General features: G+C 33.2%; 1 protein-coding gene across 1 annotated transcript in view; it reads left to right on the top strand.

Moving 5' to 3' along the window:
- CSMD3 (CUB and Sushi multiple domains 3) overlaps window positions 1-26055 on the top strand; it is a 1234679-nt gene that overhangs the window by 1132932 nt on the left and 75692 nt on the right. The window contains exons 43-49 of the mRNA XM_025394338.1: window positions 10776-10856; window positions 11816-11929; window positions 16189-16377; window positions 16754-16900; window positions 19539-19727; window positions 24440-24625; window positions 25723-25917. Coding sequence (XP_025250123.1) covers window positions 10776-10856; window positions 11816-11929; window positions 16189-16377; window positions 16754-16900; window positions 19539-19727; window positions 24440-24625; window positions 25723-25917 — 1101 coding nt within the window. The remainder of the gene's footprint in view (window positions 1-10775; window positions 10857-11815; window positions 11930-16188; window positions 16378-16753; window positions 16901-19538; window positions 19728-24439; window positions 24626-25722; window positions 25918-26055) is intronic.

Raw genomic sequence — 26055 nt, 5'->3', positions numbered from 1 at the left:
GTACCTTGATAGATTTATCACAGCTCAGTGTATTCTTTATAGTTTCTAAAATGTGCTGTGGTCACTGGGCCAAGAGAAAGTAAAAGTTTTGTTGAGATCTGACTTGTGTCACTCAAAATAATCGGCAACTAGAGTATAACCACAATATGTATTTGCTAATTTAATACAGAAGTTATGTTATGGTGTTTAAGCCAATTATCCAGGATACTCGATTTTTCTAATATCAATGTATTAGGGAAATTCACTTTCTATGTGGAAGATTTTCTTAACATAATATGATTTAATAATTATGTTATTCATTATTTTCTGTTATTAGCACATTTTATATTGAAGAATGAGTTGATTACATAATGACTCATTATTTTTAAGAAATGTATTTAAAAGGCCTGTAATGTGTTTCAGGTCATCTTTTATGGTTATGCTACTTTTACAATAAATGCTGTATTTGGAAACAAGTATATTTAACTTCACAAAGTCTCATCCTAAAAGAGACTGCTGCAGATGTAAGGACATGCTTTATATAAAGCATAAATCACGATTGCCTTTAACTGTGTGACCCCTTTGCCTCACATAACCTGAAGACCTGACCTCCTTTTGTATTGTAATAACTAGAGCACAGAACCCATAAAGGGTTTTATTATTTGATGTCCAGAGAGTATGGGGGATATGGACATCAGGTAATAATGTGTGTGTGTGTGTGTGTGTGTGCATGTGTGTATAAAATGAAGCGATAGAGCTAAAAACCAAACTGCAAGAACTGTTAGGAGGAAAGGAAAATACCACTTACTATTAGTTAAATGACTTAAATGACTACTTAATTATAACTCAAAAGACTAAAAGTCATGTCAAAATTACTATCTTTTGACACTTCACTGTATGTATATGCCCAGTTGATAAAGTATGGTATTTATTTTCTTAAATATCTTACTTTCTGTTGCCTCCAGCCAAAGATTTTCAGGAACACAATTTCTGTTAAAAAAAAAAAGTTAGATTTATTAACTTGTGATAATGAGTGAGACAGCATATGATGAGGGACTCTGTGATCTCAGCAAAAGTGTGTCAGTAGAGTCTTGATATAGGAATTCGACTGTATGAGATGGTTTGGGGAGGAGTTCAAGGAAACATAACTTTCTTCTGGATTGGGTGCTGTCAGAAAATTGGAGCAGTTTTATGATTGGGTATCTTAACTTTGTTTTCTAGAAGGTGGAGGGAATGGAATATACCTATATAATTAGTGTGGAAATACTATTCACTAAGGTTGGCTGAGGTGGAAGACTCTGTCATTTTGATGATTTGAACAGTGTTCTTGTTTTCTGATTATGACTATGGAAAGGTCTTATTTCTGTCTTATTTCAACGAGGTCAAAGAATTACCTTGCCTGCTGTTAGTTTTTAGGGAAATTGTTTATGTTTAACAGGAGACGATGGCCTATCAATTAGAGCCAGGTCTATATGCCAGGGAACTCAACAATGTAGAGAAGAGGCCTTTGGCACATTGTTTTTCAGATTTCAATGGGCTCAGCACTAGACAGGATACCTTAAATTAGCTGTCTGCATGTGAAGAAGACAATTCACGCAACAGATACTGAAATGTTCTTAAAATAATCCAGGAGATATCCGAATAGTTTTGTTTCACAATAGTTTCTGTTATTTCTTTTCTAGGAAAATAATAAGAGTGACTTCTTGTTGACTGTATTAGTCCATTCTCACACTGCTATAAAGAACTGCCCAAGACTTGGTAATTTATAAAGGAAAGAAGTTTAATTGATGCACAGTTCCACATGGCTTGGGAGGCCTCAGGAAACTTACAGTCATGGCGGAAGGGGAAGCAGGCACGTTTTAAATGTTGGCAGGGGAGACAGAGAGTGTGTAAAGGAGGAACTGTCAAACGCCATCAGATTTCATGAGAACTCACTCACTCTCATGAGAACAGTATGGGGGAAACCACCACCATGATCCAACCACACCCACTAGGTCCCTCCCTCAACACATGGGGCTTATGGGGATTACAATTTGAGATAAGATTTGGGTGGGGACGTAGAACCAAACCATATCGTTGATTCATTTTCATTCTTCATGATAGAAACTTTCTGTCTCTCATCTCTAAATCCAAATAAGCATTTTCTCTTGATTTCTAATATTCTCCCTTATAGAGTCAGAGAAACAAACTGAATATAAAATATTAGTGGTGTAAAAGGGATATTGTAAAGTAATTTAAACCCTGCTGGAACACACTTCTATGTTCATGTCAACCCACTGGCAGATTTTCTGCAAAATGGAAAACAAATTTATTGTTTTCTTCTCTTCATTAAAATTAAGATAGCATTAATTTCAATACACTTAGCTGTGCTTTCAAGTGAAATAGTTTAAGCTTGTTTCAGATAACTTTAAAAATAACACTGCCAAAACTGCATAACAGAACATAAAATTGTCAACGTTTGTTATCTCCAAAATCTTCCCCAAATCATGAGATTATCATACTTGGAAGAGCACTGAAGTACACTGGGGCTTATATAGAGCTTAGAGTTTATAAGGGAAGATGCAACATTATTTCTGTCCTCTGTGAGGAATACTGTGTCCTTACTTGGCAGAAAGGTTATGTGCTTGTCCTTTTTTTGGTTTGGAGAAGGAATGGCAATTTGCCAGTGTTCTGTGTGTCTTTTTTGAAGAAGTCTTTAATAGCGCATTGAATAGAAGTAGATACATGCAGCATTCTTTTCTGGAATTGGGTTGGATGTTTCATTGCAAAGAAAATAGAAAATTAAAAATAACGAAAAAATGTTGCCAGAATCAAATCTTAAACCAGCTTCGAAAAACGTATTTGTTGGATGAGGAACCAGATATCTATGCACGTTGGAACAAAAACAGAGAACTATTTAAATAATAATCATCCTCAGAAGATACAGACATGTGGAATATGATGCCCTCATGTAGTTGTTAGATAGTAAATGGTGTTTAAAAGTTGGTGGGGCATGTCAGATAAAATGATTCTTCTTTTTTATTTTTTTATTTTTTAATTTAATTTTATTATTATTATTTTTTTGAGACGGAGTCTCGTTCTGTCGGCCAGGCTGGAGTACAGTGGCGCAATCTCGGCTCACTGCAAGCTCCGCCTCCTGGATTCACGCCGTTGGTTCTCCTGCCTCAGCCTCCCGAGTAGCTGGGACTACAGGCGCCCGCCACCGCACCCGGCTAGTTTTTTGTATTTTTAGTAGAGACAGGGTTTCACCGTGTTAGCCAGGATGGTCTGGATCTCCTGACCTCATGATCCGCCCGCCTCGGCCTCCCAAAGTGCTGGGATTACAGGCGTGAGCCACCGCGCCCGGCAAAATGATTCTTCTAAAGAGAACACATACTTAGTTCCAATACGTGTTTTTAAAGTGTGAATACCTATTTTGTGCAGCTTTTCTGTTAATGGTCATGGCTGCAAACTGTTTCTAAATGGAACAATCCATGAAAAACATGGACTAAAATATATGCACATGCGATTTAAAATTTAGATGACATAATTTATATGACTTAATCATTTCAGTTCCACCAGTAACTGAATGTGTGACCTTGTCCACCTCATTTCACTTATTTAGGTCATCTTCCTACCACCCCTTAAGGAGTCTAGGAGAAATGATTTCTAAGATTATTTCCGGTTTGTCTATGATTCTAACCTATACAATATTGGATCTATTTGTGCCAGACCTATTTACCTTCTTCCTGAGTAACCAAAGCATATATTTTATAGAGAATGAGGTATTGTGTTAATTTGATTTATTAATTAGTATTTCTTAAGTGATTTCCAGAGCACTGTGCTAAGAGTTTTGAAACCACAGACACATATATTATATAGGATGATGAAATGTGTTGCTAAACTCATGAATTTTATACTACGACATAATGTACATCAATGTAAAACAAGGATATCTTATTTATTTTATTTTATTTTATTTTATTTTATTTTATTTTATTTTATTTTTGAGACAGAGTCTCGCTCTGCCGCCCAGGCTGGAGTGCAATGGCACAATCTCAACTGACTGCAACCTCTGCCTCTCGGGTTCAAGTGATTCTTCTGCCTCAGCTTCGCAAGTAGTTGGGATTACAGGTGTGCAACACCACACCTGGCTAATTTTTGTGTTTTTGGTAGAGACAGCTTTTCACCTCTCCCTGCAGGTGGCTGTGCTGGTCTCAAACTCCTGACCTCAAGTGATCTGCTCTCCTCAGCATCCCACAGTGCTAGGATTACAGGCGTGAGCTACTGTGCCTGGCCAATAATATCCAATTTAAATCAGAATAGAAACAAACAAGTGGTTAGATACGTTCTGCGAAGTCACATGGGTGCTTCGAATGACCCATTCTGAGGAAGGTCACGTCAGATTGAAGTTATATGTGTATCGGGTACAAACATCATCACAGCAGAAATGCTGATGCCAATATTTGTCAAACAGGGGATGTACCCTCCCTCTTAACTGGTAATACACTGAGGCCTTATTCTAAGCACTTTATAATATTTTAACTCAATCTTGGCTTTATGTCTATTTTACAGATGAGATAACTGAAGCAGATTCTTAGCAGTTTGCCTACGGTGATGGAACTAGCAAACAGCAGACCGAGATTTGAACCATTGGTCTGGTTCTAGAGTAAATATTTGATCAGCCTGCTTTGTGCACAAATGTAGTTATCAATACAAACTGGATTATGTATATTTTTTATGATGTTGATTGGTTTGATAGAAACACATTCAGAAAGAGAAGCAGAGCCGCACAACGTTTAATTCCCCTTTGTTGCCTTCAATTACAAAACGTCTGATGCATCACATCTCACAGTCATTACACCCTTTTCTTTGACCAAGAAAGATGAGATGTCTCAATTTTATTCATAATTCTGTAAATAATTGCCAAATCAAAATGTCCTTTAGAAATAAGAAGTGAAAGTTAAGAAAAGCAGGAAGTATTAATATTTATGTTATTTATTTGTGAATATCAAATATCTTGAAGAAATAGAATCCCAATTTGATATCATAGTGGTTTATTCTTATTAAAAGATAAGCTTAAAATGCTTAAAATGTGCCAGACAGTATTCCAAGTGCTTTGCATGTGTAAACCCATTTGATTCTCATAACTGCCCTTTGGGATGGCATAAAATTATTACTATTTTATAAATGAGGAAAGCAAGGTGGAAAGATAAATAACTTGCCCAAGTGTTCCCAATTTTTGAGTGTTCAAAACAGGATTTGAACTCAAAGAACCAAAGAGTCTAGACTATGTCCATACTCAAGACCATAAGAATGTGTTATATATTATACATATATACTCATTCATATACATACTTATACATTATATATATATATGTATGTATACACACTAATTCAGCATTCATTCTTTCATTTCTCTAGCATTCAGTCATTCAGCACATATTTACTGAATGCTGCCATGTGCCAAACACTGGATTATGCCCTAAAGAGTTAGTAGTTAATAAGAAAAGCAAAAGTTCCTGCTTTCATGGAGCTTACATTCTGGTATAAGAAAATAGTAAACAAATACATAAACAAATATAAGAAAATAGAGAGTAAACAAATACATAATTCTTACAGATTGTGAAAATTACCAGACTGTGAAACAAAGTTAACTGCAAAGGATCAACTTTACGTAGCATTATCAGTGAAGACATCTCTTGTTTTAGTCATGTTCAAAGTTATAAAAGAGCTAGGAAGACAGATTTCAAGAAAATGAGAGACAAAAGAAAATCATATAGAACATAAAGTTTTAGCTATATCATCAAATACTAAACTCTCGAGCATTTGAGAACTTTGTTGATGGAGTAATGAAAAAGACTACAGTAAGAGGTTGTAGACAGGTTTGATTTTTTGAAATTTAGTATTAAAAATGAAGAGTTGTGGTTTAACATTTTTTAAGAAGTGAGGATGATAGGCCACATGCCTATCAGTGGTACTTGAATTTTAAGTAGAGGAGATAAACTTATTTTGTTTATTTGTAGCTAAAAATATAAACTGGTTAATAGGTGGGGATGAAGTTAATTAGACAAAGTTAGAAATCCTTGGAGGTCATAATCAAGACTTTTAATTTAATGCATAAGTCATTTGGGGACACTATGAAGTTTTGTAGACTCTATCAGCAATTGTTTATTTAACACCCACTGCAACATAGATTCTAGGAGTCTCTTGCTATCCACTCTTGTCCTCTTCCAATTGTGTGTGTGCTTTTTAAAAATTTCTGACTACAGCCACAGTGATCTTTTAAAGGATAAATCTGACCACATTCCTCTCCAACTTAAATCTCTTTAAAGGCCTCCCATTGGTCCAGCTTAAAATAAATGAAATCCTGAGTATAACTTGTACAATCCTGTCTGATTTAGCCCCTGATTTTTGCTCTTTTCGCTCCCTCCTCTCTCTCACCAGGGCTATCATTCCTCTCCAGAAAACACACACACACACACACACACACACACAGCCCTTGCGTCAACTAGTTAAATTCTAATTAATTAATATCTTTCTCATCAACTATTAGCATGTATAGAGCAGGCTTTGCATTCCCAGCACCTATTATGGTTTCTGACATCTGGCACATCATAGGAGCTCAATAATAACTTATTTAATAAACAACTTAATTAAATGTGTTAGGTATTGTAGGAAATGCAAATACAATACAAAATACTTAAGCTATACATAGAACATGAACCAATACATAAAACAATTCAACACAATAAAACACTAAATGCTAAATATTGTTGTGCCAATTTCTAGGCTGGCAAGATTGCCAAAAATGAAGGTGTGGGATAGGAAATGAACGTGGCAAATACAAAGGACCCAGGAAAGTTCAGCCGGATATAGCAGACATCTCATGTGAGGGATTGGTGAGAATTAGGGTAACGATCTTGCTTTATCTAAGATGATAAATCAATCTGTAGGCCATTAAAAAAAACGCTGCAAATTGATAACAGGGAAATAGCAGTGACAAAGTGATATTCCAAATGAGGCTTATTTATCTATAAATCTGGGAGACAATGTGTCTTAATTTTATAGTGGAACTTGGTTCAAATTCTGGCTGTGTGAATTGGGCAAATAATTCAGCCATTATGAAATTTAGTATCTCTTTTGGTAACATGAGTAATTTACACATATTTTGATGTGGCATTTTATTGATTAATGAAAGAGGCATGTAAAGGAATTTTCAGAGTCCTTTGTACACAGTGGATTCCAGATAAATACTGCCTTACTCTAGTGAAGTGAATGTAAGAAGGGTAGTATCAGGGAGACACTGAAGGTAAGGAACACACTATAGGCCAATTTAATAACACAGGCGTATTAGTTTACTTGGGCTGCTGAAACAAAGTACCACAAACTGATGGCTTCAAAGCAATCTTTGGCATTCCTTAGCTTATAGATGAATCACCACAGTTTGAGCCTTTATCATCATGTGCCATCTTCCCTGTGTGAACATCTCTGTGTCGCTTTTCATTTTATAAGGACACTAGTCATATTGAATTAAGGTTGCCCCCATAATTCTATACAACTTTAAGTTAACCAATTACGTCTGCAACAATCCTATTTCAAATAACATTTTTAGGTTCCAGGAAAGGCATGAATTTTAGGTGAAACTATTCAACCCAGTACAGCAGGAATGAAATGGCAGGAATCTAGACTGAGATGTTGGTAGCAAGATTGGAAAGACATAGGACAAATCATAAAGTTATGTTAAAGAACATACTAGTAGAGATTGATGAAGATTGAAAACAGAATTTCTGTGAGCTGCTTACGATTGAAACTTTTGTAGTGCTTGGCCTTCAAATGTCAAAAGAGAAACAGATGAAAAGAGGTTTGTTTGTTTGTTTGTTTTTCATTATTCCTTTCTCTTTTACTATTTATTCAAAATTACATAGTTCAACCTTGAAAAGTATTTTAGCCAGATCTTGCCTATATTTCAATGTGTAGCATTCTCTGACACTCAGTTGTTTCTATTTCATCCCCACTGGCAATTTTAAAGTTGGGAGTCATCTTAGGGAAGACTGTTGAGAGGTTGTTTCCCTCCTGAAGAAACCTACATTCTGTCAGTTATTAGCAAATATTAGTTGAATTGTAAGTATAGTGACAAGAACTAATTCCTGGATAGTGAAAAAGGTAGATAAACAAATAGCCTCTGAAAGTCTACATAGGGACCCAATGAACAAGTATGCAAATAAATGGAAAATAACACACTTTGAACAAATCGTGTTTACATGTGCCACGAAAAGGGTTCTGTGATTAGAAAATAACAGTGAGGGGTGGGAAAGGGAGGCGTGAAGAGATCACAAAAGATTTTTAGCCTGGCAATATAGAATTGGGAATTGAGACACAAAGTCAGGATTTTAGCCAAAGGAATCAAGGGAATCACTTAGGTAACAATGTAGAAAGTTTATTTAAAGGAAAGTTTGTTCAGAATTCAAATTTATAGTTGATAAGAATAGAATTGTTCTTGTTGAAATAGAGTTGGGAGGTAAGGAAATTATACCTCAGACCCTCCATGGGCTGACAGTGATCCCTTAGCTTTTAGGGATACATTTTATAAAACTGACAGTGATAGGAAAGAACAGAGAATAAGACATTAGCTTACAGCACCCACATGGTCTTGGAAAAGTAACATAATAACTCTGAGCATCATAGTCTTCTTTAGTAAAAAATTACAACCTTTGATCTTTTAAATCCTGCAACTGAGTTATCTAGGTCATTCTCAGCATATTCCACAGATGATAATAGTCATGGATTCCACATAAAAAAATGTTTCTTATTTAAAATAATAAAACAATTTGGGATTAGCATGAAGATTAAAATAACTTCACAGGAAAGCACAAGCAAAATAATACAGACATGAGCATCTCTACATTTCTGTAATTTCTGAGTTGATCTCTATTCTATGATAAGACCAGTCAAAATCTTCTCTAAAGCATAGTCTCAGAAAGATTTCTCTGTGTAGGGCTCCCCATGTCTTCTCCCTTTTCTCTTACATTTTTGGCATTTCTTACAATTACCTTTTACCTTTATCACTGTACCCCCTTTAAGTAATAAGTTCAGGAAAACAATTTTCAAAATTCCTAATTACTATCCACCAAACATTTTATCAAAAATCTGGGTTATACTTTATGCTATGGAGTTCTTTCCCAGCAAGTCTTTCTTCTCTAGCAGTAACTCTTCTGTACAGTGGTGTTTTACTTGCAAATTAACATCCATGCACAACAAGTGCTTTTATAAACAGGCTAAACTACTGGAAGGAAGGTGTTTGAAGGGACAGATAAAAATTTGCAGAAGAAAATTAAAACACATTTATTTTTTGTTTCATCTCTCTAGATCTACATTTTGAAAAGTTTTTCTTTTATTTATACTTAGTAACCTGAACATGTATTAGCCAATTAATCTCTTATAAGTAGCTTTTTGTTGGATGATGATGAATTAATGATTTTATGCTTTGCCCAAGTTTTTGTTCAAGTTTTATCCTCCACCTGAAATGCTCTTCTCCTCAGGATTACTCTTTAGAACCGGAAAAATTTTACTCCTTCTTTCAAGTATATCTCATTCTTTTCCTACTGTAGGAATCTTCCTCACCTGGTCTAGTTGATACTCTTCAATGCTCACATAATACTTTTTTTTTTTTTTTTTTGCAATAGGAGTAGTGTTGAATGCACTTTAAAATTAGACGATATACACTTCAATTTTTGTCTATGTCCTATACTATTTGTGTGGTCTTGTATAAGCTACTGTGTCTTTTGAATCTCATTCTCTTTATCGGCACATTGAGTACATAAAGAACTTCTAAGTTTAAGTAGTAAAAATAGGCATATAAAACAATTTGCCTCAGATGTTATAATAGTATAAGACATGTTTCCTGAATGAATATGAGTATAGTACATTTTCGGAAGACTTTAAGATAAAAAAAGACTTCAATCAAGCAAAGGATTTTGTTGTAGATTTTAGATATCATGTGGGGATAGTAGGCATGAAGCTTGGATTCATAGAGACTTTGTCGTGGTGGCCTTTCAATTACAAATCGGATTACAAATGCCAATGTAATCCAATGGGATGACCCGTTCAAATGATATAATAATTAGAAACATGACATTTGACAAACAGACATCTTTTAATTATATTAAAGTAGCATGGTGAGACAAGGCTCTGGAGCTAGGCTACCTAGGTTCAAACCTCAGCTTTGTCACGTTATAGCTACGTGATTTGGGAAAACTTTTAACTCTCTTTAACAGTTTTCTTTTTTAAAGAATGGGGACAATTAAGAAATAGTAACATAAATAAGAATTTTTTTTTTTTTTTTTTTTGCTAGGATTGAGTTAAGTATTTATAATATTGCCTGGAATAAAGTAAACACTGAGTATTTGTTTGCAATTATTGCTGTATGCCATGCACTTTGCTAAGGGTAAGTTCAGGGGATTCAGTGATGTGTATTGGGAAAGATAGGCATTGAGCAAGTAAGCAAACATGAATACATGATTCCAAATTGTGATCATGCAAAGGAGGAAAAAAACAAAGTGTTTTGAACCACATAACAAGAAGGACTAGAATAAGGGTAAGAAATAAGGAATAAAAAGTAAGCATTGTTACCATGGGAAAATATTTTGTAATGTTGTAGTATATTTTTAAAAATAAAGACATAATTGAAACTTGATAAATTATGTAATTTATTTTTATTCTTTTTGAACAACCTTTGATAATTTTCTTGTTTTTTTGCATATGTGAATACATGTAGCTGCTCAAAAAAGGAATAAACACATTGTTTATTTTTATAGCCTATCAACTAAGGGTGTGCCAACCTCCACCACCTGTACCCAATGCTGAAATGTTGACGGAAGATGATGAATTTGAAATAGGTAAAGGCTGTTAAATTATTTTCAAGGAAAACATACTGCTGGCAGAACTATTTGCTTAAAAATAAGCCAAAATAAAGAATAGTAATAGCCTGACTTGAGATCCTCATTCCCTGTGTTGATAGAGATTATTTAGAATTTTTAAGAAGGGAGAGGAGTGAAAAGAGGAAAGGGAATATTAGAGAAGAAAAAGTAATTTTGTTTTTCTGGAATGTACAATTAGAAAACGTATTAAAATTTGAACCCGTTAACTTTACTCTGATGGTTCTTTCCAAACTGTTATTTTGCTGCCTTCTGACACTGTAGTTCTTTGAATTCAGACCTATGCCTGACTTGGCAGAATGAATGGTTTGTAGGGCATATTAGAAGTCATATTTCATTTTCATATCTTGGAAAATGCTTAGTCGATTCTACTCAGTTTAATCATAAAGTTGGTTTAAAACTGAGTTGGAAGTTCAACCCAAATAATTAATGCCACACAGTTTGAAAAAAAATTATATACGAAGACATCTTAATGTTGCCATAGTAAACTTTTATTATTCATTATTATTATTATATTGATTTTGGTTGAAACACACAAAGAAACTATCAGTGACCGATGTAACTTTAATTCAGATACAAAAGCAATAAATAGAAAGCCTTCTAACTACTTGCTGTATTTTTGTTGCCTATCTCACCTATATCAACTAAATTATTTCATTATGACTATTGCTTATATCCAGTCAGCATGCACCAGTACAGAGGGAATGGCAGTTCACTTTTGCCTTCGGTCCTCATTGGTCAATGACTATTATATACTGGTTTTTCAATATTTTGAATATAACTCCTACTTATACCTAATAACATTTTTATACTGATTGAAAATAACTAAAGGAGAAAATATTCTCTTACAATTGAAATATTTGTTTATTTTTATCATCACCTTGTTACTTATATGAAACCTCCCCTCTTTTTTTTAATAGGTGATATTATTAGGTATCAGTGTCTTCCAGGATTTACTTTAGTTGGTAATGCAATTCTGACGTGCAGATTAGGAGAACGACTGCAGATGGATGGAGCACCTCCAGTTTGTCAAGGTATTCAGTAGTTCTTATGGTTATCTATTTCTAAAATATTTGCTTTATGTTTAACTTAATACAGGTAAGACTGAGAAAAATCTGTTTATATAAATAAGAAATATTTAACTGGAAGCAATGCTATAAGTTTTGTAACTCATATGTGCTATTTCATTTAGAAATAATCCACTGTTCATCAGATTTAACTCTAAACATCTTTGATTCTTTCAAGGGTAAATTTTTCTGGTTTAGCATGAAGTCCGTTCAACTTACTCCAATTATTTTGCTCTTCGGGGTGGGAATGGAGGTGGAGAGAAAGGGAAATCACTTAAAATAAAGGTTTCAAGGTTGATTGCTTTTACTTAGAAAGAGCTTCCGCTCTAACCACTAGACTCATTAAACTTTATTGAGTACCTGTTATATAATGAGGATCTGAGGAAAAAAAGCAAATAAACAAGCAAAGTAACAAAAAAAAATAAATAAATTTTAGGTGGCCCTTGCTGTGGATGTGTCATGGAAAGGTACTATGGCATTCATACAGGGGATAGCAGTACAGTGTTTAGGGAAAGAGACCAGGAAGCTGTAGATTCATATAATTTTTAGCCACTGTGGGGCAGGGAAAGCTTGATGGAAGCATTGTTCCCTGAGTCATGAGACACAGTTCCAAATGACAGTGAGACTTATTCTGGTAGAACAGAGCTAGAGAGAGGGTGGTCTAAGTGGCAGATACATATGCAAAGGTAGAGAAGTGAAAAACAACAGGGCATGGACTTCAAGGATTCACTGTGTTAAAAGAGTAAGGCAAAGATAGACCTTGAATGATGTGCTAAGCTGTGATGTTCAAAAAACGTTTACTGTTCATTTGTGTAGCCCCTAGGCCCAGAACAGTGCCTAACACACAATTATCATAAATGTTGATTAAGTTGAATACAATTGAGTTGTATTTTATTATTCTTTCTAGCTTTTTTTTTGGATTAATTCCTTCTTTGGGATTAATTCCTGAGAATACTGGAAATCTGTTTCCTGTGCAGTATCTTAGCTGCTATCACAAGTCTAAAGTAACTTCTGATTTTTATTCTAAACATATGATAATTGAAAGCCTTACAAGAAGATAAAAAGATTACAGGAGGCTTTGATGGTAGCAAAAAGATAAGCAGAAAAGCAGGTTTGAGGGTATAAATTGGAGCCAGTGTGAGAATTTCTCATGGTCTTAATGCTATTAGAACATCTTGAAGTTGGTTGAGAATTCTGAAGTCTATCACTTATATATTCCAGACATTTAGATGTCATTCATTCAGCTTTTTCCTTCATGTAAGGCTACTCTCTAGACCTTTAGAATTATGTAGGTTTCATATTCAGATATTTAGATACACAAATAGAGAAGACAGAGGCTCAACATTTGAGGGCTTATACATGGGAAAAAAAGTTGAGCAGACATGGGATATGTCAATGAGCCAATTATATAACTGCGTTCTGTCTTGACCCCAATAAAAACTACATTGTGAGCTCTTGGAGGGCAAGCTTCTTGTTCTTATATCTGAATCCCAATTCAATAAATTTTATAAAAATTAAAGTAAAAATAACATTCAGATAAGCTAGATATTTTACAATTTTTTGTCTCTCAGACTTTCAATGTCTTATTCCCCAAATCGGAATCTCCTGTAAATTAGTAATTGAACTTACTCTGTCTGCTGTGGAGAATATAGAAAACAGAATAAATTTTTGTCCCTGATAACACTTCAGATACTAGCCAATTAAGTTAATAAATCATCCTTTAGAATGAGTTTATGTAGAGTTTCTCTATTAATTAGTTCACCAGGCATTTAAGCCAAAAAGCTGACTTTACATTTTTGCTTCGTTGAGTTTATTACACAAGCTTGCTAAGACAGTCATTTGGAATCGTCTAGAATTAATCTACATCGTTTTTAGTCCATTAAAAAATTTTTTTGTCTTTTCCTAAAAACATAGCAGTATCATTTTTGTTCTCTCTTCTTCTTTAGATGCTCTGTATCTCTGTGTGTCTCACTTAAAACATGGAAAATAATACCAAATATGATTTTCTGTAGAGTTTGTTGTAAATGAAATCTAATGGATGCTTCCATTTTCTGGTTTAAAAACATTGGCTCCAACTGAATCTGGGAGACTTTGAGCGCTTTAAACTTTCTGGCCATCAGTTTTCTCGTATTTACAATGGGGATAAAAAGTCTACAGATTTTTAAAGTTGTGATAAGAGAGAGAATGTACCAATGGTGTTTAACAGTGTCTAGCATATAGTTACAATCAACAAATATTTACTGTTATTCTAGGTGACTGTCAAGCTTCTTGCTATATGTTAGACAATGTGAGAATATGTTAATTTGTGTATTTGTAGTAAAGTATATTGGATCATACCACTCATTTTCAATCTGTCATAGCCACATATTTACTACATTTTTGTCTTTGACTCATATATTCCATATGGTTTCCAGTCTTCAGGTTTATCTTTTTCTTCTTTATGTGTTTTTAAATTTTTTGAAAAGCAATGTCAGAGTTCTCTTTTTAGGTGGAGAACAAATGACCTGATGCCAGTTATTCAATATTTTTAATCTCAAAATTATATCCATGAAGGAAAATCCTGGGTTGAAGCGGAAGGAACTGAAGTAGTATTTTCTACTTTTTCTCCAAAAAAAAGTAGAAAATAACTCTTAGCTTTATCTATACTATATTTTAAACTCTATTATATAGTCAGTTTTCAAAAAGTCATGTATTAGTTCTGGCCAGTTTTCAAGTAGTCTTTTCTTTTCAAGTTATTAACATGTTAACAGAGCAATCATAAGCTTCCATAATCCACTATGTTACTTACTCTTTTCTACCCCTATATTTGTTGGAGACTTTATAACTCAAAATATTTAATTGTCCTTGTACCCTGAACACTATGAATATATAAGTTCTTCATCTATTTACTATTTTCCAGAAACTACATTAGTAGTTTTTGGTCCTAACTCATTCAAATAAACATGGAAAAGCAGGAATTCTTCTTAAAATGTTGCTCTAATTATTTTGAGAAACAATGCTATTTAACTCCAAAATGAAAGTTAAGGTATAGTGGTTGAATTAGGAAATGGCATGGGATGTATTTCTATTAACCAAATCATCAAAAATTATCTAGTTTACCCATTCGTTCAGTTGTCCAAATGTTCTTAGTAAGAACATTCAGCAGATAGTGCAGTCTAAGTTTAAAACTTGTTAGCAATTATGTTCATAAGACATTTTCCTATGGCCATTATGCTATTCTGACAAGTAGAAAGTTCTTCCTTATATTGAAGTAAATCCTGTTTGGTGCATATTGGTTTACTTTTGCACAATGGACCATACTAAATAATTCCAATACTCTTTTCACACCACAGAACTTCAAAAAAAAATTTGTAAGAGGTTAAAATGGCATAATTTGAGTAAAAAGGGCTGGATCAACTTAGTCATACTCTTCATTCTAAATCCAAATTTAAGTAGATGTTCATAATTTTGGTCTGATACATAATGCAATTGAGGCCAACAACTAAAATTTGCTATATGTTGCAGGCTGTTAGACCACAATTATGTTGTTTTGTCAATATATAACACATTTTCTGTGTTTTTATAAGTGTTTTTATATATGTGTATATATATATGTATATGATGTTAAAGCAGAGGGATTATTATTATATAAATTGAGTTTGTGCTTTGGGCTATATTTATGGCCTGGAGATGGTGTAAAGAGCTGAAAGGCAACTGTGACCCAGAATTGTGTTAAATCGTCATGGTAAATATATCCCTAATATCAGAAATGACTTTACCTGAAATGAATACTTTGAGAGAGGGCAGTTTCTCTGACCCCACACACCTGAGTGAGTAGAAGTTTTAAGAGAGAAGAGAGTCAGTTAAAAAGTAAGGAAAGAAAGACGTAAGGCAAAGACATAGATAAGACAGGCAGAGGTGGGAGAACATAAGATTAGGAAAGGTTGGGAAAAATGTGAAGAAAGATGAGGAATTAAATGGCTTATATTTTATTTATGTATTTATTTATGTCCAGAAAGCGGTACATCTTCCATGTAATAAAAAAATAAATCAATACTATAAATTTTTAGGTCATTCCTCCAGCTTTTGAATCATAAGTTTAATACAGCTTGTCTCTTCTAACAAATAATTCAACGTATCATCCTTATAGCTATTGAACATGAAAGCAGAATACTCAGTATCTAAAATACAGTTTTCATGGAGGCTCTAAAAACCTAGCACTATTTAATGGCATTTTTCTTTGACAGTGCTCTGTCCTGCCAATGAATTACGGCTAGATTCTACTGGAGTCATATTGAGCCCTGGATATCCTGACAGTTACCCAAATCTTCAAATGTGTGCATGGAGCATTTCAGTGGAAAAGGGTTATAATATCACCATATTTGTAGAATTCTTCCAGACAGAAAAGGAATTTGATGTTCTTCAGGTGTATGATGGTAACTAAGGGTTATATTTTTTGGATATTCATCAATTAAGTCCAAATATTCTAATTATACATGTAAACTTTGAGTATAAACAGCTGCTTATGTGAGTTTATCTTACAAATATTTTTAGAAGCATCAACATTAAATTTCCTCCTATACTATGTGAAAATTATAGTTAGCTCCATTATTATTTTACAAATTATACATTGTTTAGCTATAGAATTAAAATGCTTAAAACAAATATTTTATGCTTTCAGTTATTGTTAATGAGGTAGATTGATGGTGAAGCAATTTAACCATATTTAATACTATTCTAAAGATACAAAATACTAAAGATGAATGAGAATATAATTAGTTTTATCTAAATTGTTTTATTATTTTCCCAAAGGACCAAATATTCAAAGTCCAGTGCTTATTTCCCTCAGTGGGGATTATTCATCTGCTTTTAATATAACAAGCAACGGTCATGAAGTATTTCTTCAGTGGTCAGCAGATCATGGCAATAACAAAAAAGGATTTCGGATAAGATATATAGGTATGTAAAACTTTTAACTTCAGGACAGATCTCACTAGCATCTTCAGTATGATTATGATTAAGGAGCAGAGACACTACTCAGTCATGAATTCAAATCACAGCTCCTCCATTGATGGTTATTGGACAATTTACATAACCTCTCTATTTCCTATTGTAATGATAATAATTCTACATCCCTCATATGATTTTGTAAAATATTAAAAGCATTTAGGATACTTATAACTTATATAAGTCAGTTATAAATTAAACTGCAATTTTTAATACTTAAAAAAAAGGTTTGTTTTCCTTGAACTGACAAAAAATATTAATAGTGTTGCTCAGCTGTGTGTTATCTGAACTATTTAATAACTCCTTTAAATTACAGGTTTAAACAGAGGATAAACATACAGTGGTCAAAATATTTGTTTTAATTTTTATCCATCTATTTGTGATACTTGTTAAAATATCTTAAATATTGAAAGAGAGGGTAACAAACATATCATTTACAAGCCTTCAGTTTTTAAAAAACAGAAATGTTTTGTCACTACTGCTTTTCCTTGCACAATATTTAGAAAGATGTAGGCTGGAAATTCTTTTTAATACCAAGGTGACATAGATTTTTCTATGTCTTCCTGTTTATAAGGTCTACTCATACTGAACCAATAAGGAATTTCTTGTTGAGTAAATGTACATAAATAGTCCTCCATTATGTGAAGGTTATGTTCCTTCTGTTAAATGCCCTTCTAAATCATGTCAGAGACCATTCTAAATCATGTCAGAGGCCATGGATATGTGCTCAATAGCAGAATCCCTCGGAATCAGTCAGCTGTCTCTTTCTATACCGTGTTCACACAGTGCCTCCCAAATCATGTGTCATTGGTAATCAGTACAACTGAAAATTGCTTTTATAAATGTTTTATAAACAACTCTGACACTATGATTCTGGGCATAGACAGATAAATTCTGAATTTCAGTTCTAAAAAGTATACTCTTGAATTTTACTCATTTATACAAATTTACAACTACATATAAAATGTATGAACAGATAATTCTGTTCAATTCCCTTGATTTTAAAACTCTGAGATGATAGTTTGATTTTAATTTATTAATAATTTGTATTTTACATATTAGAATAACTTGTCACTGACAGCATATTATTACTACGTACATAATTGTATCCTACAATAAGTTTCTATTACATTGAAAATAATTTATTGTGCAATCAAAGTAGAATTGTTTTAAAAAATTGAAATGTGACCAGGCACGGTGGCTCATGCCTGTAATCCCAGCACTTTGGGAAACTGAGGCAGGTGGATTGTCTGAGGTCAGGAGTTCCAGACCAGCCTGGCCAACATAGTGAAACCTCCTCTCTACTAAAAATACAAAAAGTTAGCTAGGCGTGATGGTGGGCACCTGTAATCTCACTTACTAGGGAGGTTGAGGCAGGAGAATCACTTGAATCCAGGAGGTGGGGGTTGCAGCGAGCTGAGATCGCGCCATTGGACTCCAGCTTGGCAACAAGAGCAAAACTTCTCAAAAAAAAAAAAAAAAAAAGAAAGAAAGAAAAAGAAAAGAAATACAGGGTATAATCAGTCATCTTGAAGAATTTTCATTATTGAGCTTATGTTTCTGTAATATGAACAATGTAAATGTCTTTTTATTAAAGTTTTGCCCAAATAGGGCATTTAAAAGTCAGCACATTAAATTCATGATACATAATATAAAAGAAAACTACCCAAATTAAACAATTATAAGCATTAGATTGACCGTGTTATAGACCAATCCTTGTTCTTATTATTTCTGACAAACTTGGATATAAATATAATGCAAATACCACTTTTAGCCCCCAAGAACAGCTTGACATATTGAATATGTATTTTTGCCTTTAGAAATGACAGGTTATGACATATATATCCTAAGTCCAATTTGTTTCTTACTATTTACCCCCAAAGCCCCATTTTTCTCGGATGAATTCACTAAAGTTTCAAAAGGTAAATGGAACCTGCCATGCTGAATATTCTCAAAAGTACATATATATGAAAAAGCTATTTGACATTATCTGTTGGCATTTCAAACATCAGGAGATGAAAAACTTTTTTATTTTATTGGCAATTTCTATCATAATATGTAAACGCTCTTGACAGATTGGAAACCCTTTAATAGACTGGGAAAGAGGATTATGGAATGTGGGGGATTATTTTAGACATCAACCAAAATGAAATATATGACCTAACATGATAGAGGTGTCTGGATATAACTTCGAAGTGACATGTAAACGACATGCTCTAAAATATTGCTACCAAGGCTGTGGCATTTAGGTCCCCCAAATGACAGGAAATGCAGTTTCCAAAATTCATTTAGATATTTGTTGGGCTTTTGAACCTCCAGGATGTTTTGAAAATACATTTCAATTCAGAAGACATTTTAGGTGACAATATAAATTGGAAGAAAACTCAGAGTTAATTATGTCTCCCAAAAGTTATGTCAGTAGATTATTTTCAAAAGAGGATAGAGCACAATATGAAGTTCATATGAATTAAAATTTATATAGATGACCACTGACCTACTTTTAAGCACTAGTCACTGTATAGGTATTTATCACTTTGGGTAATAACTTCTGGGTCATTAATTAAACAGCATTTTTTTTTCTTTTGAAAAGCTTTCTACTGTAGTACACCAGAATCCCCACCTCATGGATATATTATCAGTCAGACAGGTGGGCAGCTTAACAGTGTGGTCCGTTGGGCCTGTGATCGAGGATTCCGACTTGTTGGAAAAAGCAGTGCTGTGTGCAGAAAGTCTTCCTATGGGTATCATGCATGGGATGCACCGGTTCCTGCCTGTCAAGGTGAAGTATATTATGCCAAAATGAACAAAAACATTAATATGAGATTAGCACCATTTAACTTTTTTATTTGGATCACTAATATTTCTGAGAATAGAAATATTCGGAAGCCTATTGTGAACCCTTTCCTAAAAACAAGGCATAACATCGCAGAATGATACATTCCAAGGGAAAGATACATATTGTTCTATAATTCTTCATTATTGTTATTCAACTTATATGCCTTGACTTTTTCCCTGTGTATGCATACTGTATTCATACATCCTCCATTCCAGTTACTTTGTTGTCGTACAATTATTGAAACAGAGAGGGAGACTGAGTTAGTGTGAAGTCTATAGAGAGGTAATAGAGAATACGAATGGGCAAGTACACTGAAGACTGAGTTTCACTCTTAGCATGCAAAATTTGCTCTCACAGCAACAAATTTAAAAGAAAAATGTAACCCACCACCTGGTTATTTTTTTCTTCAGTGGTACAGATAGCACAACAGAGATATCAGAGATACGTTTTTTATTTTTCTTTGTATTTTGTCAAAAATCGAGGCACTGAGCATTATATCATGCCACAAAAAGAATAACAAGCTTGTTAATTAAAAAATGGCATGTTTTAGAGTTTTTGATTAAGACTTGTTTTTATGGGAGGCTGAGGCCAGAGAATGACTTCAACTCAGGAGGCGGAGGTTGCAGTGAACTGAGATTGCAACACTGCAATTGCACTCCAGCTTGGGCAACAAGAACGAAACTAGGTCTCAAAAAAAAAAAAAAAAAAAAAGGCTTGTTTTAAATAGTAGTTGAGTTTCTTACCTAAGGGTAGCCATAGTCATAAAGACAAGTTCAACATCAGCTACATAGAAAAGTTAATGTCATTGGACTTTGAAAATTTTAAAATTCTTAATTCATTACATTATTTTATCAAGATGAAAATTAATTTTGTATTTTATTTAACTCTACTCATCATGTAAATATACAGATAGCAACTTTGAACTCTCACATGAAAAAATGCAGGATATTCTAGGTTAATAAATAAGAAGTCTTATTAGCAATTTTTTGGTGGGCATTTATAAAAAACAAAAAAAGTAAGATAGGTAATTAAAATTTAAAATCAACCATTAGCAAGTTAAAATTGACTAAGGAATAGGTATTACCAGACACTTGAAATGGCTTCTTTTACCTATTAGAGTGCAATTTGTAATTCATAAAAAGATAGCTTTCTGAGGCATATGTAAAGAAATTCAAAATGAAAGAATTATTGTTTCTTGTGTTGATGCAAGGAAACATTAATCACTTATTAGGATTCTGGGAAGCACCATTACCTTAATGGGTTGTCAACACTGAAGGCATTTACTTCATGCGGAATAGAAACATTTTAATAACGTATTAAAACAACTGCTTTCCTTCGACTAATGAATAGCAGGAGTATTTATAGTTTCTTAGTATTAACCAATTTCCCAGAATTAGTTTGGGAAAGAATTTTGATCTCAAATTTCATAATAGAATTAAAAAATATAAAATAAGCTTATTTCATATATATTTTAAATAACCATTAAAATGCTCCAAATTTTATTTTTAATTTTAAACTTTTGTATTTTAGTTACATAAAGGCTACTTTTATTTATATTTATATACACACATAAACATACACACCTCTATGTGGCACATATATAATTCTTAAGAAAGATTTTGTGAGAATAATTGACTATCATGTAAAATAAAAATACTCCATGCTTTCTGAAATTTGAAATTGCTTTGTAGAATTAGTGCTATAATTTCATTGAAATTTACATATGGAGTCATTTTTTCGATGTCCTTAATTTAAAATTATTTTACAATTTGAATAGGAAAGTTGAAATATAGTTTAAAAATGAGATATTTGGTAAAATAAAATGATAAAATATATGTAAATCATGCAGCCATTTCCAAAAATTTATCTTTTCTAATTGTTAAAACAGAAAAAGATTATGAAAAAATACTCATAGGATATGACCTCTATTTGGACATAACTAATTGAAATGAAATGTTTACATGTCATTTGGAAGAGCTATTTGCATAATGCACCTTTTATTTCAAATTTATTTTGCATTTTTCAGTCTTTTTTCTTTTTCTTGCCTCTTAGGTCTTCTTATACATCCTTACTTTTGAGCTATAAAGTTACACAATGTGAGCATAAAGGTAGAAAATTAGTCAGCTGTATCTATTTGGGTTTGGTCAGGTGTTTTATTTATTTTTGTTCTCATCAAACAACCATTTATTGATCCCCCCCCCCACAAAGATTAAACCATCCCCATGCATACAATTAAGTATTATGTAGTGTGATGTGGAAACTCACTTTGTATTCTCTGTCTCACTTTTAATTTGTGATTTCCTGAGAGTTGTATAGACAAGTCTCTTTTACAACCACTCAATTATGATGACTTTTCTTCTGAACTGGATTTATTTTCTTTCTTTTCTTCTTTTAAAAAAAAATTAGTTGAGAAGTTAAATTATAAGCTATCCACAGGCACACGAATTGTCCCATTATTTTGGTACGTTGTCTCTTTTTAGTTCTAAAATGAAACCATGTTTTACTAAACATATATGTGGAATCTATACTATTTAACTATACCTCTTTTTACTTTGACCTAGATTCAATCTATACTACACCAACAATGAATAGTTAATTTTTAAAAATCAGTAAATACATGATCTTTGGCAGGGAGATTGTGTATAACAACTTGAAATTCCCAGAAGTTCTAAGTAAAAATGTAAACACTGCTTTAACAGACATCAGGGAACCATTTACTTTTCAACACTATTTTAGAGATTCCGTAATTAGAAAGCAGGGATAATAACATAATTACATGAGATTGCATATACAATTTAAGTCAGCATTACAGCTTTTCTGTTCATAATTTACAGGTTACTAAATTACAAAAGATCAGCTATTCAGCAGTAGGGATTCTGCCATTCAGTTTTGACAATTTTGTATAGATTTCACTGAGATTTTTCATTTTATATTTAATTCACATGGGTTAATGAAAATTAAGCAGCAAAATGGTAGATTTTATAAGAGAAGTGGAAACAATTTTTGGTTGAAATGGAAGATGGGTGAACAGTACACAGCATTTATAATATTTAAACTAAACTCATATCTTTCTGTACTTTATTTCTTCTGTTATGTGAGAAAATACAAATCTGTAATTCTTTGTATGAAACCTGTAAGCTAGATATCTTTCATAATACAGAAGCCTTCTTATTTTATAACAATAATGCAATACATATGTCAGATATTACATAACTCCAGTTGGTTCTAGGAGGACACTCATATTCAAATACATTAGTCTTTCTGTGGAGATACGTATAAATATGTACTCTGAGTGTGATACATAAAGATACAGATAGGCCAGGTGCAGTGGTTCATGCCTGTAATCCCAGAACTTTGGAAGGTAGAGGGCGCTGGACTGCTTGAGCCTAGGAGTTTGAGACCAGCCTGGCCAACATGTGTCTACAAAAAAGTACAAATATTAGCTGGACCTGGTGGTGTGTGCCTGTGATCCTAGATACTCAGGAGGTTGAAGGTAGGAGGACTGCTTGAGCCCAGGAGGCGGAGGCTGCAGTGAGCCAAGATCCCGCCACCGACTCCAGCCTGGGAAAAAGAGTAGGACCATGTCTCAAACAAACAATTGGCCAGGTATGGTGGCACACACCTGTAGTCCCAGCTACTAGGGTGCTGAGGTATGAGTATTGCACTCCAGCCAGGTGACAGATTGAGACCCCGTCTCCAAAAAAAAAAAAGAAAGAAAAAAATCTGACTTTAATTGAGGTATTGCTACCAAATATATACTTTGAAAGATATGTATATATTATTTGAAAGATTATGTGGTTTTTCTTTTTGTAAATGCCAATTGTGTACTTATAGGGCAAAAATGGTAAAAAAAAAAAATCAATTTTAGGGGATTTTTCTGTAGTCTTTTAAAGTTATAAGGTATAAAATATCTTATATACAACAAACTAAACGAATATAAAATTTTACATTATTATTACATCATAGTAAAACTAATTTTCACCTAAATCAAATGTATGTTAGATAAAAATCAAGACATCTAAGACACATCAGTGAAATTCAGGAAGATCCTAACTAGGTTTTTAAGACAGTAAGTCCTGGCCTTGTATTTATTAAACATATCCAATATACACGATACTTTGTGGATGGTGCCCCAGCTCATACATTTTGGCTGTTCCTAAGACAGAAATAGACAGCTTTCAGGTAAAATAAATCTATTTGTTTTATTCCTGGCCAAAATGATGATGCGTATTGGTTGCCACTCTCTTTAAAATATTTAATATTTATCTGTCAAATTGAATTAATCAAACTTCCTATATGATGGTCCAGTCATGGGCTTGCATTAGAGATACTCTTTACCTAACTTGCGTTCTCGTATAATCCATACAAATGCTGATAACCATACACATGATAACCAGAAACTAAGTAAGAAACCAAGAAATAAAGCATTAACAATGTATGGATTCATCAATTTGTAAGCATTACTAAATAAGAGTTTGGAATAACTTATTCAAAATTTATGGTTCAGAGTATTTCTTTGAGATATTCTGAGATTGTTTCAGAGGAATAAAAAAAAAATCCCCATTAGTTTTGCATGTTTTACAGTTCAGCAGACTTACCTAATAAATTAAACATTTTTCTGTTTATATGATTTTGCATGTGTGTATTTATTCTAGCAATTTCCTGTGGGATTCCTAAAGCTCCAGCAAATGGAGGAATACTAACAACAGACTACTTGGTAGGAACGCGAGTTACTTATTTTTGTAATGATGGATATCGATTGTCATCCAAGGAACTTACCACAGCTGTATGCCAATCAGATGGAACATGGAGCAATCATAACAAGACCCCTCGCTGTGTTGGTATGTGTGTCAAGGGAATTTCATCACTTGTTCTTCGTTTGGTATTTTATATGATCTGAAATTTTATGTATTGTAGAATTGTAAAAACCAATCCCTAAACTGAAATGTGATGTCTAAGACAGAAATAAAAGTTAAGTAAGCTATCTTGTACCATGAGGTACTAGAAGACAGTACAAGGACTTTTCAATCATTTTTGGAAACCTCAGAATACTTATGTCAAAAAAGGCACTTTTATTTTATACAATAAAGTTTTATTTTGTAAAAAGTCATCCTTTAGTCAACATGTGTTTTCAGTACATGATCCCTTGAGAAAAATTTTTAAAGATTGTGTTAATAAAATGATACTTTGACATATTCCACTGTGATTTTTATAAGGTTAAATAATGTTGCAGAAATTATCCATAACTTTAAACTTTTGTTGATATTCTTCCGGTTACTTACACTTAGAAGAGTTCCTATTGCTGTCGCTATTACTTCACTAGGTAAATAAGTTTACATAATGATAAGACATTAATTCTGGTAAAGATTTGGTAGCAAAAAAATAGAAAATGTTGATTTAAATAAATTATTGAATTTTCTCTATATTTCAATTATTTTTTTCCCATTTAGTACTAACATTTCCACTTAGCTGTGATTTCATTTAAATTGAAGATTGTTCAATTGTTTGCACTCTCAGAATAGGTCTCTAATAAGGCTTCTACTTACCTTGAAAAAGTTTTGAATTAACTAAAGTTGATATCATGACTCTTGCATAAAAAGGCCATTCTCATCAAAAAAATTTCCTCAAAATATAGTCTTTTCTAAAGTTATAAAGAAATAAGGGAGTAGAGGTAAGCCAACAATTGGGATTCTAAGTAGGTAGAATAGTAAGTACAAGACTGAATTGTGAAACCATTGAGTGTGTTCAAGAACTTCCAGCAATACCATATAGCTAGGGGAATGGAAAATATCAACATGCAAAAGAAATAAAGAACAAATGCTAGAGGACCTTGTATAATGCAATAGTAAGCGAATTAAGGCAGTGGAGATGTAAAGAATGGCATAGATGTTAAGATATAGTGATTTGTTAGCACTTATACCCTTTGGTTTTTGTATAGTTGTTACATGTCCAAGCATCAATTCCTTTACCTTGGAACATGGAAGATGGCGAATTGTGAATGGCTCCCATTATGAATACAAAACGAAGGTAGTTTTCAGCTGTGACCCTGGTTATCATGGACTAGGTCCTGCTTCCATCGAATGTCTTCCTAATGGTACTTGGAGTTGGAGAAATGAAAGACCATATTGCCAAAGTAAGTATACACTTTCCTAAACTTATTTCATAAGCTATGTTTGGTTATCAAATTGTTTGAATCAGTTCCTTTTACAAACACACTAGATCAATAATTAGATGACATTACTAATATGGCCATTTATTCTCATTACATTTT

The sequence above is a fragment of the Theropithecus gelada genome, chromosome 8 (assembly GCF_003255815.1).
Source record: "Theropithecus gelada isolate Dixy chromosome 8, Tgel_1.0, whole genome shotgun sequence".
In the NCBI taxonomy this organism is placed as follows: domain Eukaryota; kingdom Metazoa; phylum Chordata; class Mammalia; order Primates; family Cercopithecidae; genus Theropithecus; species Theropithecus gelada.
Note: the sequence above shows the minus strand (reverse complement) of the source record. Positions and strands in the feature narration are given on the sequence as shown.